We start from the raw sequence: 14904 nt of genomic DNA, 5'->3' as shown, positions 1-14904 counted from the left end.
GAGTCATGGGTTTTTTATTGTAATTAGAGGAAGAAGATGAGTGATTCAAGGGAAGAATTTCAGGGAGAGGACGAACAATAATTTTGAGATTGGGTACAACAACTCACTTAACCAATCTTTTAATCTCAGCCCTTCACTTTTAATCTAATGGCTGCAATTCATTCCTATCATTCTCACCTATATATATATAAGAAAATGCTTTATATTTTGCTATAACTAACCTGCCGTTAGGATTGCGAATAGGCTAGACCGGCCTAGCCTCTTTAAGCCTGCCCTAGCTTGGCCTATTTATTAAAAAGGCCAGGTTAAAGCTTTTTAAAAAGTCTATTTGATAAAATAGGTCAGGCTCAGGCTTTTAAAAAAGCCTTGTTAAGCCTGATAGGCCGGCCTATTTATACCCATAAGTTAAGCCTAATAGGCCTATTTTATTTATTTATTTTATGAATTAGGCCTAATTATTATTATATTAATATATATCAACAAAAAATCATTCCCAATTCCCATTGTCCGCTAAAAAAAAATCAATCCCAATATAAATAGAAATAATTTTTTATTGAGATTTAAAATTGTATTTTCAGCCTACAAAGAAAGAGAGCCTCACTGTGATCATGCCCCTTCATTTGAAGAATGGGACAAAGTTGAGAAAGTGTGTAAACTGCTAGAAGTGTTCAATTCTGCTACTCGTCATCATATGATTTTCTATTTTTTGGTGAATTGTACTCAAATGGTTGATAAACATTGATGAGTACTAACGAAAGATTATTATTATTAGCTCCAAATTCATTGTGATTTGTTGTTTTGTTGTTATAGGCTTTTAAACAGCCTTTTATGTTGTTAAAATTTGTTTTTAGTAAAATAGGCTTTTAAGTAGGCTTTAAGGCCTGTTTAACCTATTTAGTATGTAAAATGAACTATTTGATGACCATAATGTTAAATAGGCTTCAAATTAGGCTATCAGGTCAGACCATGCTTTTTAATAGGCCAGACCAGGCCAAGAAAAACGGCCTATGATAGGCCATAGGCTAGGCTTAGGCTTGTATAATTTTTCGTAGGCCAGGCTCAGGCATTTCAAAGCCTGGCCTGACCTATTCCCAACCCTACCTGCTGTACACCACACAAAAAATAACTAGCCTAATTTTATATATTCTAACTCACATTTTGTTTCCACCTTTCTCTTATTTTTGCGATTCATAAAGCAGAGATCAAAATTTTTGGTGATTTTTTTTTAGGATTAAAGGTCGAAGAATTTTTTTATGGAGACTAAGACCAAAAGTTTGAATATTTATAGGGATCAAAAACATATTTAACTATAATTAAAAATATTAAAAAAATAAATACATTACAAAAAAAAAGTGTGTGTCTATATGTATATTAAAAAAAAAACATGTCATTTTATAGGCTAAACTGCAGTTTTGACCCCCTAACTTTCACAAAGGTGCGATTTTGGCCCCCTATTAAAAAAAATGAAAATTTAAACCCTTATGTTTTAGCCCCTTTGCAAAAGAGACCTTTTGGTCAATTTTGACCGGATCAACGCGGAGGTGTCATGCCACATGTGTATTTTCCCATTTATTTTTATTCAAAAAGCCACTTGTGTAATACTTGAATAAAAAAAAACAAAAAAGAAAATATATCTTCATCATCATCATTCAAACCACCGCCATGTCCTCCGCCAAACTTCGCAATTTCCGTCGCTGCACTGACACAAACTCTGACAACGACACTCCCACCACCGTCCCTTCCAAACCCTCTGCCCCTAAACCTGAAATAAAAAACCCAAACTTCTCAGCTTCGCCGACAACGAAATCAACGCTGATAACGAAACCCCTTGTTCACGCTCCTCCAAACCCCACGACCACCGCCCCAAACCCTCTTCTTCATCCTCTCACAAAATCACCACTCACAAAAACAGAATAACTTCACATTCTCCTTCACGTTCCAATGTTCAACCTCAAGATTCTGAAGAAAACGGGTAATTTGAGGCGAGTTTTGCTTCTGTTGGGATTAAGCTTGCAAAAGGATCAATTGTAGCATTCATAGAAGGAGATACAAGATCAAAGCTTCCATTGTTGTTGTTACTGAAGTTGTTGTGGGCAGCGACAACATTTGATGTTGTAGATGTTGTGGAGAAACAGGACACGTGCTCCTTTAGATCAGTGTTGTTGGAGTTACACATTTGGTCGCCGTTGAATGTGGCGATGCTAGCGGCGGTGTAAGGAGATGAATCAAGAAGAGGTGGAAGATAAACGGAAGAAGGTGAACTTGGTTCTGGACACAGACTCATGCTGTTGTTGTTGGCTGAGTTTGAGGCTATTTTGGTCTGTTTTGCACCACTTGTGGTGGCTGTCACGATGGTGCTTCCATTTCCAATGTTGCTCTTTTGAAACACACGTGAAATGACCCATACATCCTTCCTTTTCTATTTTTTTTTATTTTTCATTTTCTTTTTTAATTTAGAAAATGATTATGTGGATTTTTTTTATTTTTTTTTAATTTGTAATTACACACGTGGCATGCCACCTAGGCGTTGACCAGGTCAAAATTGGCCAAAAGGTCACTTTTGCAAAGGGACTAAAATTTAGGGGGCAAAATTTTCATTTTTTTTTATTAGGGGGCCAAAATCGCAACATTGGTAAAGTTAGGGGGTCAAAACTGTAGTTTAGCCCATTTTATACTTATCAGCCACTTCAACAGCTAATTTTACCAAACATATTATTTTTAATAAGCAAGCTTTTCAGCTATAAGCTATCTGCTATCAGTCTTCAGCTATCAGCTAACTTTTCAACTATCAGCTAACTAATAGCTTATTTTTACCAAACAGATCCTTGGACTTCCAGTATCAGCTGCAAATGCCACGACTGAGTGGAAGTTTAACACATAATTAAAATGATGAAATCCTTTTGCCATAAATAAAGTCTATAAAGCATCTCTTTCTACGTATTCCAAGGTTTGAAAATAAATATTCAAAGTCTACCTGCCTTGCCACATACCAAAACCTAGTAGAGGAAGTGGTGATTTAGAGCAGGTATGCCTAATCTTTATGAAAACAAAATGATTTAGTAAAATTAAAGTTGGCACTAAACCACTACTATATCACAAAGACAAATACTATAAATGGACTAACTCAAAAACATTAAGAGAAATAAAATAAAAAATGAATGAAAAAGAAAGGAAGAAACATATTAGGGAACCACCTTCAATTCCTTTCATTTGGGAAACAAAACCAGGCATTCCTATAAAAGATTGGAAGCCAGTGGACTCGTCATTTTGCCAATTACCAAAAACTCCACTCAAACAAATTGCCTCTATTCCCTTTGTTTGGGAAGAAAAACCTGGAATACCCCTCCCTAATTTCTCACATGTTGATGAGAATGAAAGCATAACTAGCTTGGACCTTGAATCATTTAGTTTTGATACAAATGAATCATTTAACTCAGTTCCTTCTTTGCTTGCAGATTGTCTTGTATCATCAACTAAACTCTCTACAGCCATTCCACTACAACAAACTCCATCCTCTCCAGCTTCGTCGGAGACGGATAGTAGCATAAGCAGCTATGAAACTGGAAGGTCAAGTTTAACTGGTTCTGCTTTTTTGGAATGTCTATTTCCTTTGTTTCCACCAAAGTCTAGTTTTCTTGAAAGGGATATTGGTTACAACGAAAAGTTAAGTTCAAGTTTGGTGGAACTAAAGGGAAATGATTTTGAGAATGAAGATTATACTTGTGATATGTCAAGGAAGCAACCAACACTTGGGGAGTTAATTATGATGAGCAGAAGAAGAAGCTGCATAAGAAAAGCAACTCAAATGAATAAATGGGATCCACCAAAGGTAACTCTTTTTTTTTTTTTTTTTTTTTTTATGTCAATAAACATTTCTTTGGATTATGTTACATATTTGACATAGTCATCACATAATCTAAAACGTTGAATTAAGATCAGACGACACATACTCAAGTTAGTAAACCAAATAATCCAAATACAAAGTCAGACCAAGAACCAATTTTTCTCGATGAGATTATTCAAATAAGCATCTAAATTGGTTACTTTTTAAGTATGGATAAATTTTTATATGAATATGCATGCTCTTGCAGAAAAGTAAATTTGAATACCAACATTTACTCTTTTGCTTCAACATGCAGAAAACCACAAGAAAACAAGCTTTTGGATGCTTCTCCGTTGTAACAGGCAGCAGTATCATTGAAGGGCTGTTGAAGAAAAAGTACTACTACTACCCTAGGCTGAAACTAGTCTAAAGATAACCACGGATGCGGCTGTAGAGTAACCATTAAAGGATTTCCTTTGTTGAGATTGCAGAATGTTGATTGTATTAGAATTTCCTTGTGTGTTGTAAACTATCATATTGTATTTTCTTTTAAGATATCTCATGTCTCATAGCTATAATCCACAGGTGGAGGTGTATAGATTCCTTCCCAAAATGAAAGCAACAAGTTGAACTAGAGTTTTTTAACCTGATTCTCATACAAAATCAAAGATTATATATGGAAAACAAAACACAATAATTTATATAAATTGAAAGCGATTGAATATAACTATAATATCGGACACCAACAAGCACCATGTATGTTTGTGCTATAGGAAGAACATTTCGTGTCAAACAACTTAGAAAAAATCTTGAATTAAGACAAGACATTTTTTTCTAATGGATGAATTAGGTAGAATATAAATGATAAAATACTAAAACCTTTTCATGTAATTTTTTTTTCCAATAGTACGACGTAAGGTGTCTGCTATTTCATTACACCTATCATAGGTCACAAAATCAGTACATATCAGTATTGATCCATGAAGTATTTTTTAAAGGAGTATTGATCCACAAAGTTAAACAAAGAATATTTCTTTGAATTAAGATAGATGAGACGTGTTCTAACATAGTAAATCATGTCCAAAGCACGGTTGGGAAGAGAATCATGATACACAATTGCAGATGATTCCCAATTGTAATCATGGGCCGAACCTACTCTAGGCAGCAAAGATCAAAAAGAAAAACCGTTGTTGTTTAATAATTCAAGGATTTCATTTGTTGAGATTGCAGAATGGTGATTGTGTTGAAATTTACTTCGTGTTGCTAATATATATTTTCTTCCAAGTTCATAGCACTACCCCACTAGTGGAGATGCTTTTCTTTCCATAACAAAGACATAAAGCCATTTACATTCTGCAAATCTGATTCCAAGACAATCATAGTTTGTCAATTACACGCACACACATCATAACACATAAACACAGTAGATTAAAATTTATACTAAAGATATCAAACAACAACTCATCACACAAAATACGCCTTCACCGTGTAGTGTTGATGCTACATAGGTCAAATAGGTTGTGGAACAAATTTTCAAAACAAGAAGAAACTTTAATTACCACAGGACATAAACTCCATAAATACTAAAGCCATATCTTGCCAAAAATTTCCAACATAAACACATAAAGGTGTTGCTATTTAATTACACCATACAACCATATCAACGGTCACAAAATAAGCGTCGATCCAAAAAGTAAAATAATATCTTGCCAAAAGTTTCCAACATAAACACATAAGGTGTTGCTATTTAATTACACCATACAACCATATCACCGTTCACAAAATAAGCGTCGATCCAAAAAGTAAAATAATGGATATTTATACCCAAACCAACTAATATCTAGGAACAAGTGCTTCTGCAATATGCATTAGAAAATTCCTTAAGCTTTCTTTCTATTGTTTTATAAACCCAAATGGTCATCCTTTCTATTTTTTAAGGTTATATATAATTATGGAAATATCAAAACACTGAAAAGAGTAGTCTTTACTTTAACCCTTCATTAACTTTTGTCTTAATCGAGTCATGAATCACAATGGGAAGATGCTGAGTCAAAGAGAGCTCTTGGATATGACATCCCCAAAACGAACAAACCATTGAGCATTAGACAAGTTGTTATCCTGCTGAGGTTGTAGTCCATCCAATTTTCTGTGGTGCTGTCCCTTCTCGGCAACAAAAGGTGCATAGTCAAAACTCTTGGCAGCAGCTGCAACAACTTTACTTGGAGGTGGAGGAAGTAGAGAAATAAGCACCCTGGCTACTTCATGCATGCTAGGCCTCTCAGAAGGGTTCCTTCTTGTGCAAAGCAGAGCAAGTTGAAAGGTCTTCTTGACATGAGCCAAATCAATACAGGTAACGGATACCTCTGGATCCACAGCCTCCATTACAGTGTTACTATCCGCCTTGGACAATATCTGAAAATTCATGTTACTCAGTGAGACTATTAAACAATAAAAAATAAAAAAATCAATATCAGTTAATAGTATATTCCACACATAATCGATTGATGTATGTTATCAAATCTAAAACAGATAAATAATAGTATAATTGCACACATACCAATTGGTGCAAGTTGGAATCGTTGTCCACTGCCTTCTTCCCAGTAAGTAGCTCTAGCAAAACAATGCCAAAGCTATAAACATCTGATTTTTCATTCAGCCTAGACGTCCGTGCATATTCAGGATCGATGTAGCCTATAGTTCCAAGAACATAAGTTGAGGCATGAGTTTTTGTGGCTGGGATGCTTTTTGCAGTGCCAAAATCAGAGAGGTGAGCCTCAAAGTTCTCATCAAGCAAAATATTTGAAGACTTGATGTCCCTATGAACTATTCGGGGGTTGCAGTCATGGTGAAGATAAGCAAGTCCTTCAGCAGCTCCAACAGCAATCCTCATCCGTGTTTCCCAATCAAGTTTTACCTTCAGTGGACCTGTGTCAAAGAAGGCATTTTTAAGCACCCAAAAGCAGCTTTGCGGAGATATAACAAATCTAAACTCCAGAAATACATAAAACTTTTCTTGCAAGTAGCACCAAAATCCTGCATCAAATTAATACAGAAATTTGTTTCAGTTGGGAAAACTTACCATGTAGAAGATCCCAGAGCGAGCCATTTGCCATGTACTCATAAAAAAGGAGATTTCCAAAAGGAGTAAGTGCATAGCCATGCAATGTGACAAGATTTCTATGTCTAATGCTGCCAATTGTTTCAAGCTCCGTTTCAAATTCTCTTAAATTGTGAGGATGCTGATTGTACAATCGCTTGACTGCAATCGGTCGGGAATTTTTCAACACACACTTGTACACAGTACTAGAGGCACCATACCCTATGATAAATTTCTCACTAAGATTCTCAGTGCTTCTTATTATATCATCCAAAGTGTGTATTGCCAAATCCATGTGAAGAATGACAAGTTTAGGAGGCACTGAAAAGTCACAAATATCAAAAACAAAGTGAGCAAAAAAGGCTAGCTTGAAGGTACACTCCAAGTAGCATTCGATTATTCACCATACCTTGTCCCATCTTGCCAGATCCTTTCATCAACTGCTTTGATTGGATGGATCTATAGATTGCGACAATTATCATAGCCAATAATATGATGATACCAAGAGTGAGACATATAACTGCAACTCTAGAAAATATCTCTGAAAAGAAAAAAGACAATATGGTTAGTAATACTTCCACTATGAAAAACAAATAAACATTGCAAATGGATTTCACTTCACAAACCTTTTGATTTAGGAATATAAGGACGACAAATTGATCCTACCCAATTTCCACATAATAAAGGATTTCCAATGAAGCTGCAAAAGCCCACATTAAAAGTCATTGACAGAAAATATTAATGATTATGAAAATACAAGCTTTCTCTGCACTACCTGTCAGCTGCGAACCGCGTGAAGTTCTTTGAAGACGGAACTACTCCAGAAAAGTTGTTATAAGAAAAGTTCCTAAAACATGAAGAAATAAAATACATTAGCAAGGGATCTACTTCAGAGAAGAGCAAAAAATCATAACAGGCATACTCACAAAGTGGAAAGACTGAAACAATTGGTGAGCTGTTCTGGAATCTTCCCATGCAGATCATTGTTGTTCAAAGTCCTATGATAAAGTTAAAAAGCAATGGTAACTCAGTGAACTAGTCATCCAAACAAGGTATGAACAAAAAATAAAAGCAGAAAACCCTTCACAATAAAACGTACAGAGATGCAAGGTTTTGCAGCTGTCCAATTTCTGGAGGAATGCTGCCTGACAGGTTGTTGAAAGACATATCCCTAGAGACAGAATAAATCATTATGAATCCATTAAACCATCCACTAGGATAAACAACTTAACAGGATATTGAATTTGGATCCTCCAAATCAGAAAATATCTACAAAACTTACATAGTCTGTATGCTTCTGAGATTCCCCAATTCAGCGGACAACGGACCTTCAAGATGGTTATGACTCAAGTTCCTGCATTTATATCATGCAATATCACTCAAATTCAGTACTCAGTAACAGCTAACAAAAAACAATGAAAATAACATGACATTGTTTATTACAACTATTATCTTACAGGGTCAAAAGATGCTCTAGATAACCAACAGATGCTGGGACATGTCCAGAAAAATTATTGCTTGATAGGTCCCTGACACATAATAGTGAGTCGAATATGTTTATTAATATTCAGCATACAGTGAAACTTATCAGTCTAGATATATGATTTCATGAACTTACAATGTATCAAGATTAATGATATGACCCAACTCGACTGGTATATTCCCTTTGAAGTTATTTGCAGAAAGGTTCCTGTAGATAAAAAAAAATACCCATGTTATTATAAGAATTGTACTAAAACTAATGAAAAAATATTAAATTTGTCAGAACGTACAAGTAAGTCAGACTCTCAAGATTGCGAAAGGTCGTTGGAATAGAACCGCTTAACTGATTACCATGCACATTACTGCAAAAGAAAACCAAATGAGTAAGTAAACAATATGCATGCCAAAATTAAAACTAAATTCCCCAGCACAGTTGGCTAGCTCTGAAATCTTACAACTGATTTAAGGCTGTGCAGGAGCTGATGTTATGTGGAATAGATCCCTCAAGGTGATTATTGGCAAGATTTCTGAATAGATTATAAAAAGCAAATTAGAATCAGACACTCACACCTTATACTCCTTATTGAAGGTATAACTGATATTTTTATAACTCACAATTCAAACAGATTTTCAAGCTTCCCAAACTCCTTCGGAATTTCACCCACCAGTTGATTACCATTCAATTGCCTGAAAAAATTAAGCTTGGTAAATTCGTGCACAAAACTAAGATATTGATGATACAGATGGAGATCAACTCACAAGTAGCTCAGTTTAGACATATTGCCAAGCTCGGGAGGTATTGAACCAGTAAGTATGTTTCCGTGAAGGTACCTGCATAACTAAAACGCTTAGAAAGAAACAATAACTATATAGAGATTTAACTACGGTAGAGTGACACTCACAGCTTGCCAGTGAAAGACAGATTTCCTAGTATAGGAGGAATTGGTCCCACTAACTGATTCTCACTCAAATCCCTACAACAATGCAAGGATCCAAAATAACCATTATGGAACTGAATCTCTAAACATTATAATAAAGAACAGTAATATGAAGTCAAATATGTACAACTAAAATACTTATAACGATAAAGATAATGATGAAATAATCAGATTACACTTACAAAATTGCAAGAGCTTGCATCAAACCAATCACTTCTGGTATCTTCCCAGTTAATCTATTTCCTTGAAGTGACCTAAGAAGATATCGCAATGATAAATGACCGTTTATTTCACCACTTAATGTAACAAACTTGAAAAGAACCCTCTTTGAGACTTTCAATATGAGATATTAGGAAAAGCAAATGGTTCACAAAATTCATAAACATTTGAATAATTAGAAAAATAATAACAATTGGTCGTAGTACTTACAAAGTAGCAACTTGAAGAAATCCAATGTTATAAGGAATCTCCCCAGTAATCTGATTGTATGATATGTCACTGAAATTCAATGAGAAGATACATTAAGAACTACAACAAAATAATATCTTGAGCAAAAGTTTAATGATATACAGAATACAAAACACTAGACATACAAGATTTCAAAACTTGTACAGTTGCCAATGCTTTCTGGAATAGGACCAGTCAAATTATTGCCTCTGACATCACTGAAAATCATATCAGAATAACAAAGATCAAAAGTCAAAACAGAAGTCCAGAATAAACTTAGTACATATAAAAAAAATTAAATATGACAGGGCTTGATTACTCACAAGTACCACAAACCAGATAATTGGCAAATATCCGGAGACAAAATTCCAGTCAACATATTCCCTCGCAATCCACTGTATCATTGTGCAAAACATACCACAACTGAAATATTAGAAATATCCAAGTTATAATGTATAATGTACATTATAAAAGAAAGGTAACCTACAGGTATTGCAATACTTCATTCCAATAGAGTAGCCTTGGTATCTCTCCTATGAGCTTATTTCGAGCAAGATCACTGTAAACATGACAAAAGAGTGGTTATAGTTGTTACTAGCAAGACAATAAGTATAAAATAACACATTCTTAGCTCCACAAAACACAAATGATGACAAAATGAGAACTTACAGAGTCTTAAGGTTTGGAATTTGGGATAACGTGGAAGGAATAGGACCAGTCAACTGATTGTTCTTTAAGTTCCTGAATTATCAATTTTAATCAAATTCAAATGAAAAGAAAGAAAAAAAACTGCACAAAAGACTGAATTCTATATTCTATCTAATTGAAGACTTACAAAAACTCAAGTTGCTTCAGCTTTGATATGGAGAAAGGTATATCACCATAAAGTTGATTATCAGATAAATCCCTTCAAATTCAATTAAAAAATAAGCAATATAATTAGCACTTGTATCGCAAGGAAAACTCCAGCACAATAATTAATAAAGTAGATAAAAGAAACAAGACAAGAGTCATACAGGTGAAAAAGTGCACCACAGTTCCCAATTTCATCTGGGATTTGACCAGTTAGTTTATTCCCTTGCAAATCTCTGTCATTACCAAAAAATATATACATTGTTAACATACAAATCAAATAGTAAATCAACATTAATTAAAAAAACATGTGCATGTGTAAACGTAACAAATAAAGCACTAACAAAGACACAAACGAGACACTAACACATCGACACAAGTAAATTTTTAGAATATGAAAGTATTCAATTAAATGTAACGACATGGGTCAGTGTTATTTCAAGCAGTGAACACGACTTCAATCTAAAGTATGAGAGATGCATAGAATGTTAAGTAAGAGGTGACATACATGGATTGCAAGTTTCTTAAATCACCAATTGCTGGTGATATCTCACCACCAAGGTTCAAGCTTGACAAATTCCTTCATTAATATGAAAAAAACATTAGAGATTAACAAATACAAAAAATTGTTGGTAATGAGAGAGTAAGACAAGTGATGGATATAGACCGAGGGATAAAGGACTCACAGAGATACAACAGTAAGAGCATGACTGGCGTTATCACAGAAAACTCCACGCCATGAGCAAAAGTCATCATTGTGTACATCATCCCAGTCAAGGAGAACGTCAGCTATGTTGTTGAAGGAAGACTTCATTGCCATTAATGCTTGTCCTAATGCATTTACCAAACATTCATCACCTTAATCAGGTAGTATTAATCTCAAACATAGGATCTTTTAATATCATTATTATAGCACATATTGTGTATAGTTGCAAACTGCACCATCAGGGAAAAAATGATTGACAGATATAAAAGAACAAGTAAAAAGGAAAATTACTAATACATGCATATTTTTTGACTCAATGCATACACATCCTTGGAAAAAATAGGCAGTTTAATTAATCACTATGCTTGTGCAAATTGGAAGTCAAAAGCAGCACCTCACATTGACAAAATATTGGATTAAAGGAAAATTTTCCTTTAAATTACACTATTTATATCAATAATCAAAATTACACTATAAAATTCTAATTGCAGTAAACTATATAGACATTGCTGTTAATGACATCATTCTGAACCTGAAGAGCGACGGGGTGTCAAATCAAGAGACACATATCAAAAAACTGTTTAAAACTACATTAGTTAAGAAAATCCTAAATTACAAATTTTCCTTTTTTAAGTAGAGTCAATTTAACTGATGATGTTGATATTATTAGGTTGGACACATTCAACAACATAGTTCGAACTCGAGATTTCATGGTTGGATGTGTTAGCTTTAGGGTTGTCACTTCATCCACAATTATTTTTTTCTTATTTCTAAAACAATACAACTATAAAATACAGATTTCTTTATTATTTACATACATATATTTTTAAAGAGATGTACTACTTCTAATTTATGGTAATAGTAATAGTTAATAGCTTGTTTCGAAAAAAAAGTAATACTAATAACTAATGGTTAAAAGCTTCTTAAATGCAAATTATGTAGCAGTACTAGTACATTAATACCACACTGCTCATAGAAAACAACTGTTCGAACCACTACAAAACAACATTGGTACACTGCACTGCTCCTAGAAAACAATCGTTCGAACCACTACATTCGCCGCTTAGCATGTTTGGAAAATTGTTGAGGCACTCAAAAGCTAGTCATAAAAGAGGCAATCTTTTGTGGCAACAAAAAAAGAGAGAAAATCAAAACTGTAGTTTTAAAACTTTTTGCTTGAAAAAATTTTAATTTATATATTTCTTAAAGTTGGTAGAATCTTTGCTTCGAGTAGCATCTTGGGTTAAAAAAAAATACAAGATTTTACAATAAGTTTTACGACATAACCAAACACAATTAAAAAAAGTTAATCTCTTTACAGCATCAAGTATAAAGATTGAAGTCGCTTTCTTAACAATACAGCTTCAAAAGGAAAATAAAAAAATGCAATTTTGACGATTCATCTTAAGAAAGAAAGTTCAACAGTAAATAAAATAGCAAAGCACATGGCTTATTTATTTCTACTCACGGGAAAATCACTCATTATTAATTCCAGCACACAATAATAAAAAATAAAAAATAAAAGGGCCAAACATGTTTCATCAAATCCAACAGAAAAAAAAAATGATCTACTGATACCGCCGACAAAAACATACTATGTAGTCGTTTGGCAAAGAAAATACTACTATAATGAAAATGAAAAATACACATAACTTTATCCGTGAAAAAGTTATTAAAAAATCGCATCACTGTTGCAATGGAAGTCTTTGAGAGTGAAAAAAGGGGGAATAGTTAAGTAAACGACTGTTTCAATCATCAAGGAAAATCATAAAACAGTGTAGCTATTTTTAGTAATGATACAACTAAAACACAAAAATATACTCCATATGCAAGACATGATTTTGATGAGTGAAGAGAAGAAAGAACAAAAAAAAAAGAACTAAAAGGTTACTCCACATGACAATAATAGTTACAAAAGCACAAACCTTCTTCCTGAAGTGAAAATGCAAATGGAGAAAGAAGCAACAGCATGAGAAACATTGTTGTCGCATGGAACCACCATTTTTTCTGCCTAGCATAGAACAAAGGCATTAAGCCTTCGTCTTCCATTGTTACAAAGAAAGACAAAAACCACAAAGAGTAAGTATGAGAAAACTAAAATGTAGCTGTTGCAAAGGTTGGTGTTTGTTACAATGTGCAAAGGTTGGTGTTTGTTACAATGTGGGGGAGAGAGAAATGGTGTGTGTGTGAGAGATAGAGAGAGAGAGAGAGAGAGAGCAGGCGTTTGGCGTGAAGTGTAAGGTAAACACAGAAGAATGTGTAATGAAGAGAGAGAAATAGTGAAACGGCGGTGAAACGACGTTTGATGAGTGTCACTGTGTTATACTGGATGTTCTCGCCGTCATTTCCCACTGTTATTTATCTCTCACGCACCTTCACTCGCATGCTGTAAATATCGTTTTTATCCCTATGCCTATGTAGCTATCTTTCTGATTCATTTCATGCTTTTAAACGATTTTGCAGTCTCACTACGCGCTCCCCTAGCAGCATGTCCAAGTTTTACCGTACACTCACGGGCCTACGTGCGCGTGCTTGCTACGCTCGTTAGATAAGGAAGGAGTACTTAATTAGTGACTGCTAGACTGGTATGTTAGAAGTATAACTCAATAAAAAGTAGAAAAATGATATTTGAACAACCATTTTTTATAATTTTTGTCACAATTCTCTTTCTCACACTCACATTATCATTCTACTTTCTCTTTCTATTGTTTTGTTTTTGTGCCACTAAATTATCACTATAAAAGGTTGTTCAAATAAGATTGCTCTAAAAAGTAAATAAAGAATTTGGCTTTTTAAAATAAATAAAATTGAGGTCAAAAATCAATTTTCGTTTGTTAATTTACCTATACAGCATATTCAACTCTAATTTATCAACAAAAAATACAAACTTTAATTTATCAATCATGTGCAAAAAAGTTTCTATGCAAATGATGAGGAAGAAAAAACGTACAAAATATACTAAGCTCTAGTTAACCAATGTTCATAAAGATGGTGATCTATTGAAGGAAGCAAAGAGTTCTACCGAGTTGAACCTTCGAACCATCAATGAAAAGATACTAATCATATTTTCCTTCTAAAACATAGGATCAGAGCAACATGATACTTATCACGTGCTCGGCATGTGGGCGAGGTGTCTTAGTAAGTCACATACTTAACCTATGGCTATGGGGTAGGAAGGGGTACTGTCGAGAATTCAAATAGAAAGTGGGAGAAGTTACATCCCCATGAAAGAGGGGGTTGAGGACGTTTTAGCACGATGGGTGAGGATATCCCGAACAAAGGAATCAAACTACTATTCTATAGAAAAGAGACCATACACATCGAACATCGAACATCCAACAAGTACAGTCTTAAGTATTTTGCAGCCCAATTTTTTTTTTACATATATACAAGTAAAGCGCTTATTATTTCAGCTCTATAGAGATAGCCTATTGGAAGTAATGGGTGTTGGTATTTTAGTTCTTATGATTAGGCGTGATTTATCTTGGATTTGAGGTAATACTATCTCCAATTCGATTTAACTCTCCTCAACTATTTAACTATATATTTTCTATAAAAA

General features: G+C 34.2%; 2 protein-coding genes across 2 annotated transcripts; one reads left to right on the top strand and one right to left on the bottom strand.

The window, feature by feature from the left end:
* Nucleotides 1–3145: 3145 nt before the first annotated feature.
* LOC25485111 (uncharacterized) lies at nucleotides 3146–4394 on the top strand. Its single transcript, XM_013614268.3, has 2 exons — nucleotides 3146–3829; nucleotides 4140–4394. Exons 1-2 carry the CDS (start codon nucleotides 3155–3157, stop codon nucleotides 4251–4253), a joined length of 789 nt encoding a protein of 262 aa, XP_013469722.1. The 5' UTR covers nucleotides 3146–3154; the 3' UTR covers nucleotides 4254–4394.
* Nucleotides 4395–5391: 997 nt separating this feature from the next.
* Nucleotides 5392–13743, bottom strand: LOC25485110 (LRR receptor-like serine/threonine-protein kinase ERL1). Its single transcript, XM_013614267.3, has 27 exons — nucleotides 13271–13743; nucleotides 11326–11470; nucleotides 11148–11219; nucleotides 10804–10875; nucleotides 10623–10694; nucleotides 10457–10528; nucleotides 10275–10346; nucleotides 10111–10182; nucleotides 9934–10005; nucleotides 9770–9838; nucleotides 9523–9594; nucleotides 9305–9376; nucleotides 9162–9233; nucleotides 9018–9089; nucleotides 8858–8929; nucleotides 8693–8764; nucleotides 8539–8610; nucleotides 8378–8449; nucleotides 8203–8274; nucleotides 8020–8091; nucleotides 7847–7918; nucleotides 7696–7767; nucleotides 7547–7620; nucleotides 7330–7461; nucleotides 6903–7241; nucleotides 6381–6748; nucleotides 5392–6235 (listed from the first exon to the last, which is right to left on the bottom strand). The coding sequence occupies exons 1-27, from the start codon at nucleotides 13392–13394 to the stop codon at nucleotides 5873–5875; spliced, it is 2982 nt and encodes a 993-aa protein (XP_013469721.1). The 5' UTR covers nucleotides 13395–13743; the 3' UTR covers nucleotides 5392–5872.
* Nucleotides 13744–14904: the final 1161 nt, after the last annotated feature.

The sequence above is a fragment of the Medicago truncatula genome, chromosome 1, assembly GCF_003473485.1.
Source record: "Medicago truncatula cultivar Jemalong A17 chromosome 1, MtrunA17r5.0-ANR, whole genome shotgun sequence".
Taxonomy (NCBI): domain Eukaryota; kingdom Viridiplantae; phylum Streptophyta; class Magnoliopsida; order Fabales; family Fabaceae; genus Medicago; species Medicago truncatula.
This window is presented reverse-complemented; position numbering and strand designations above follow the sequence as displayed.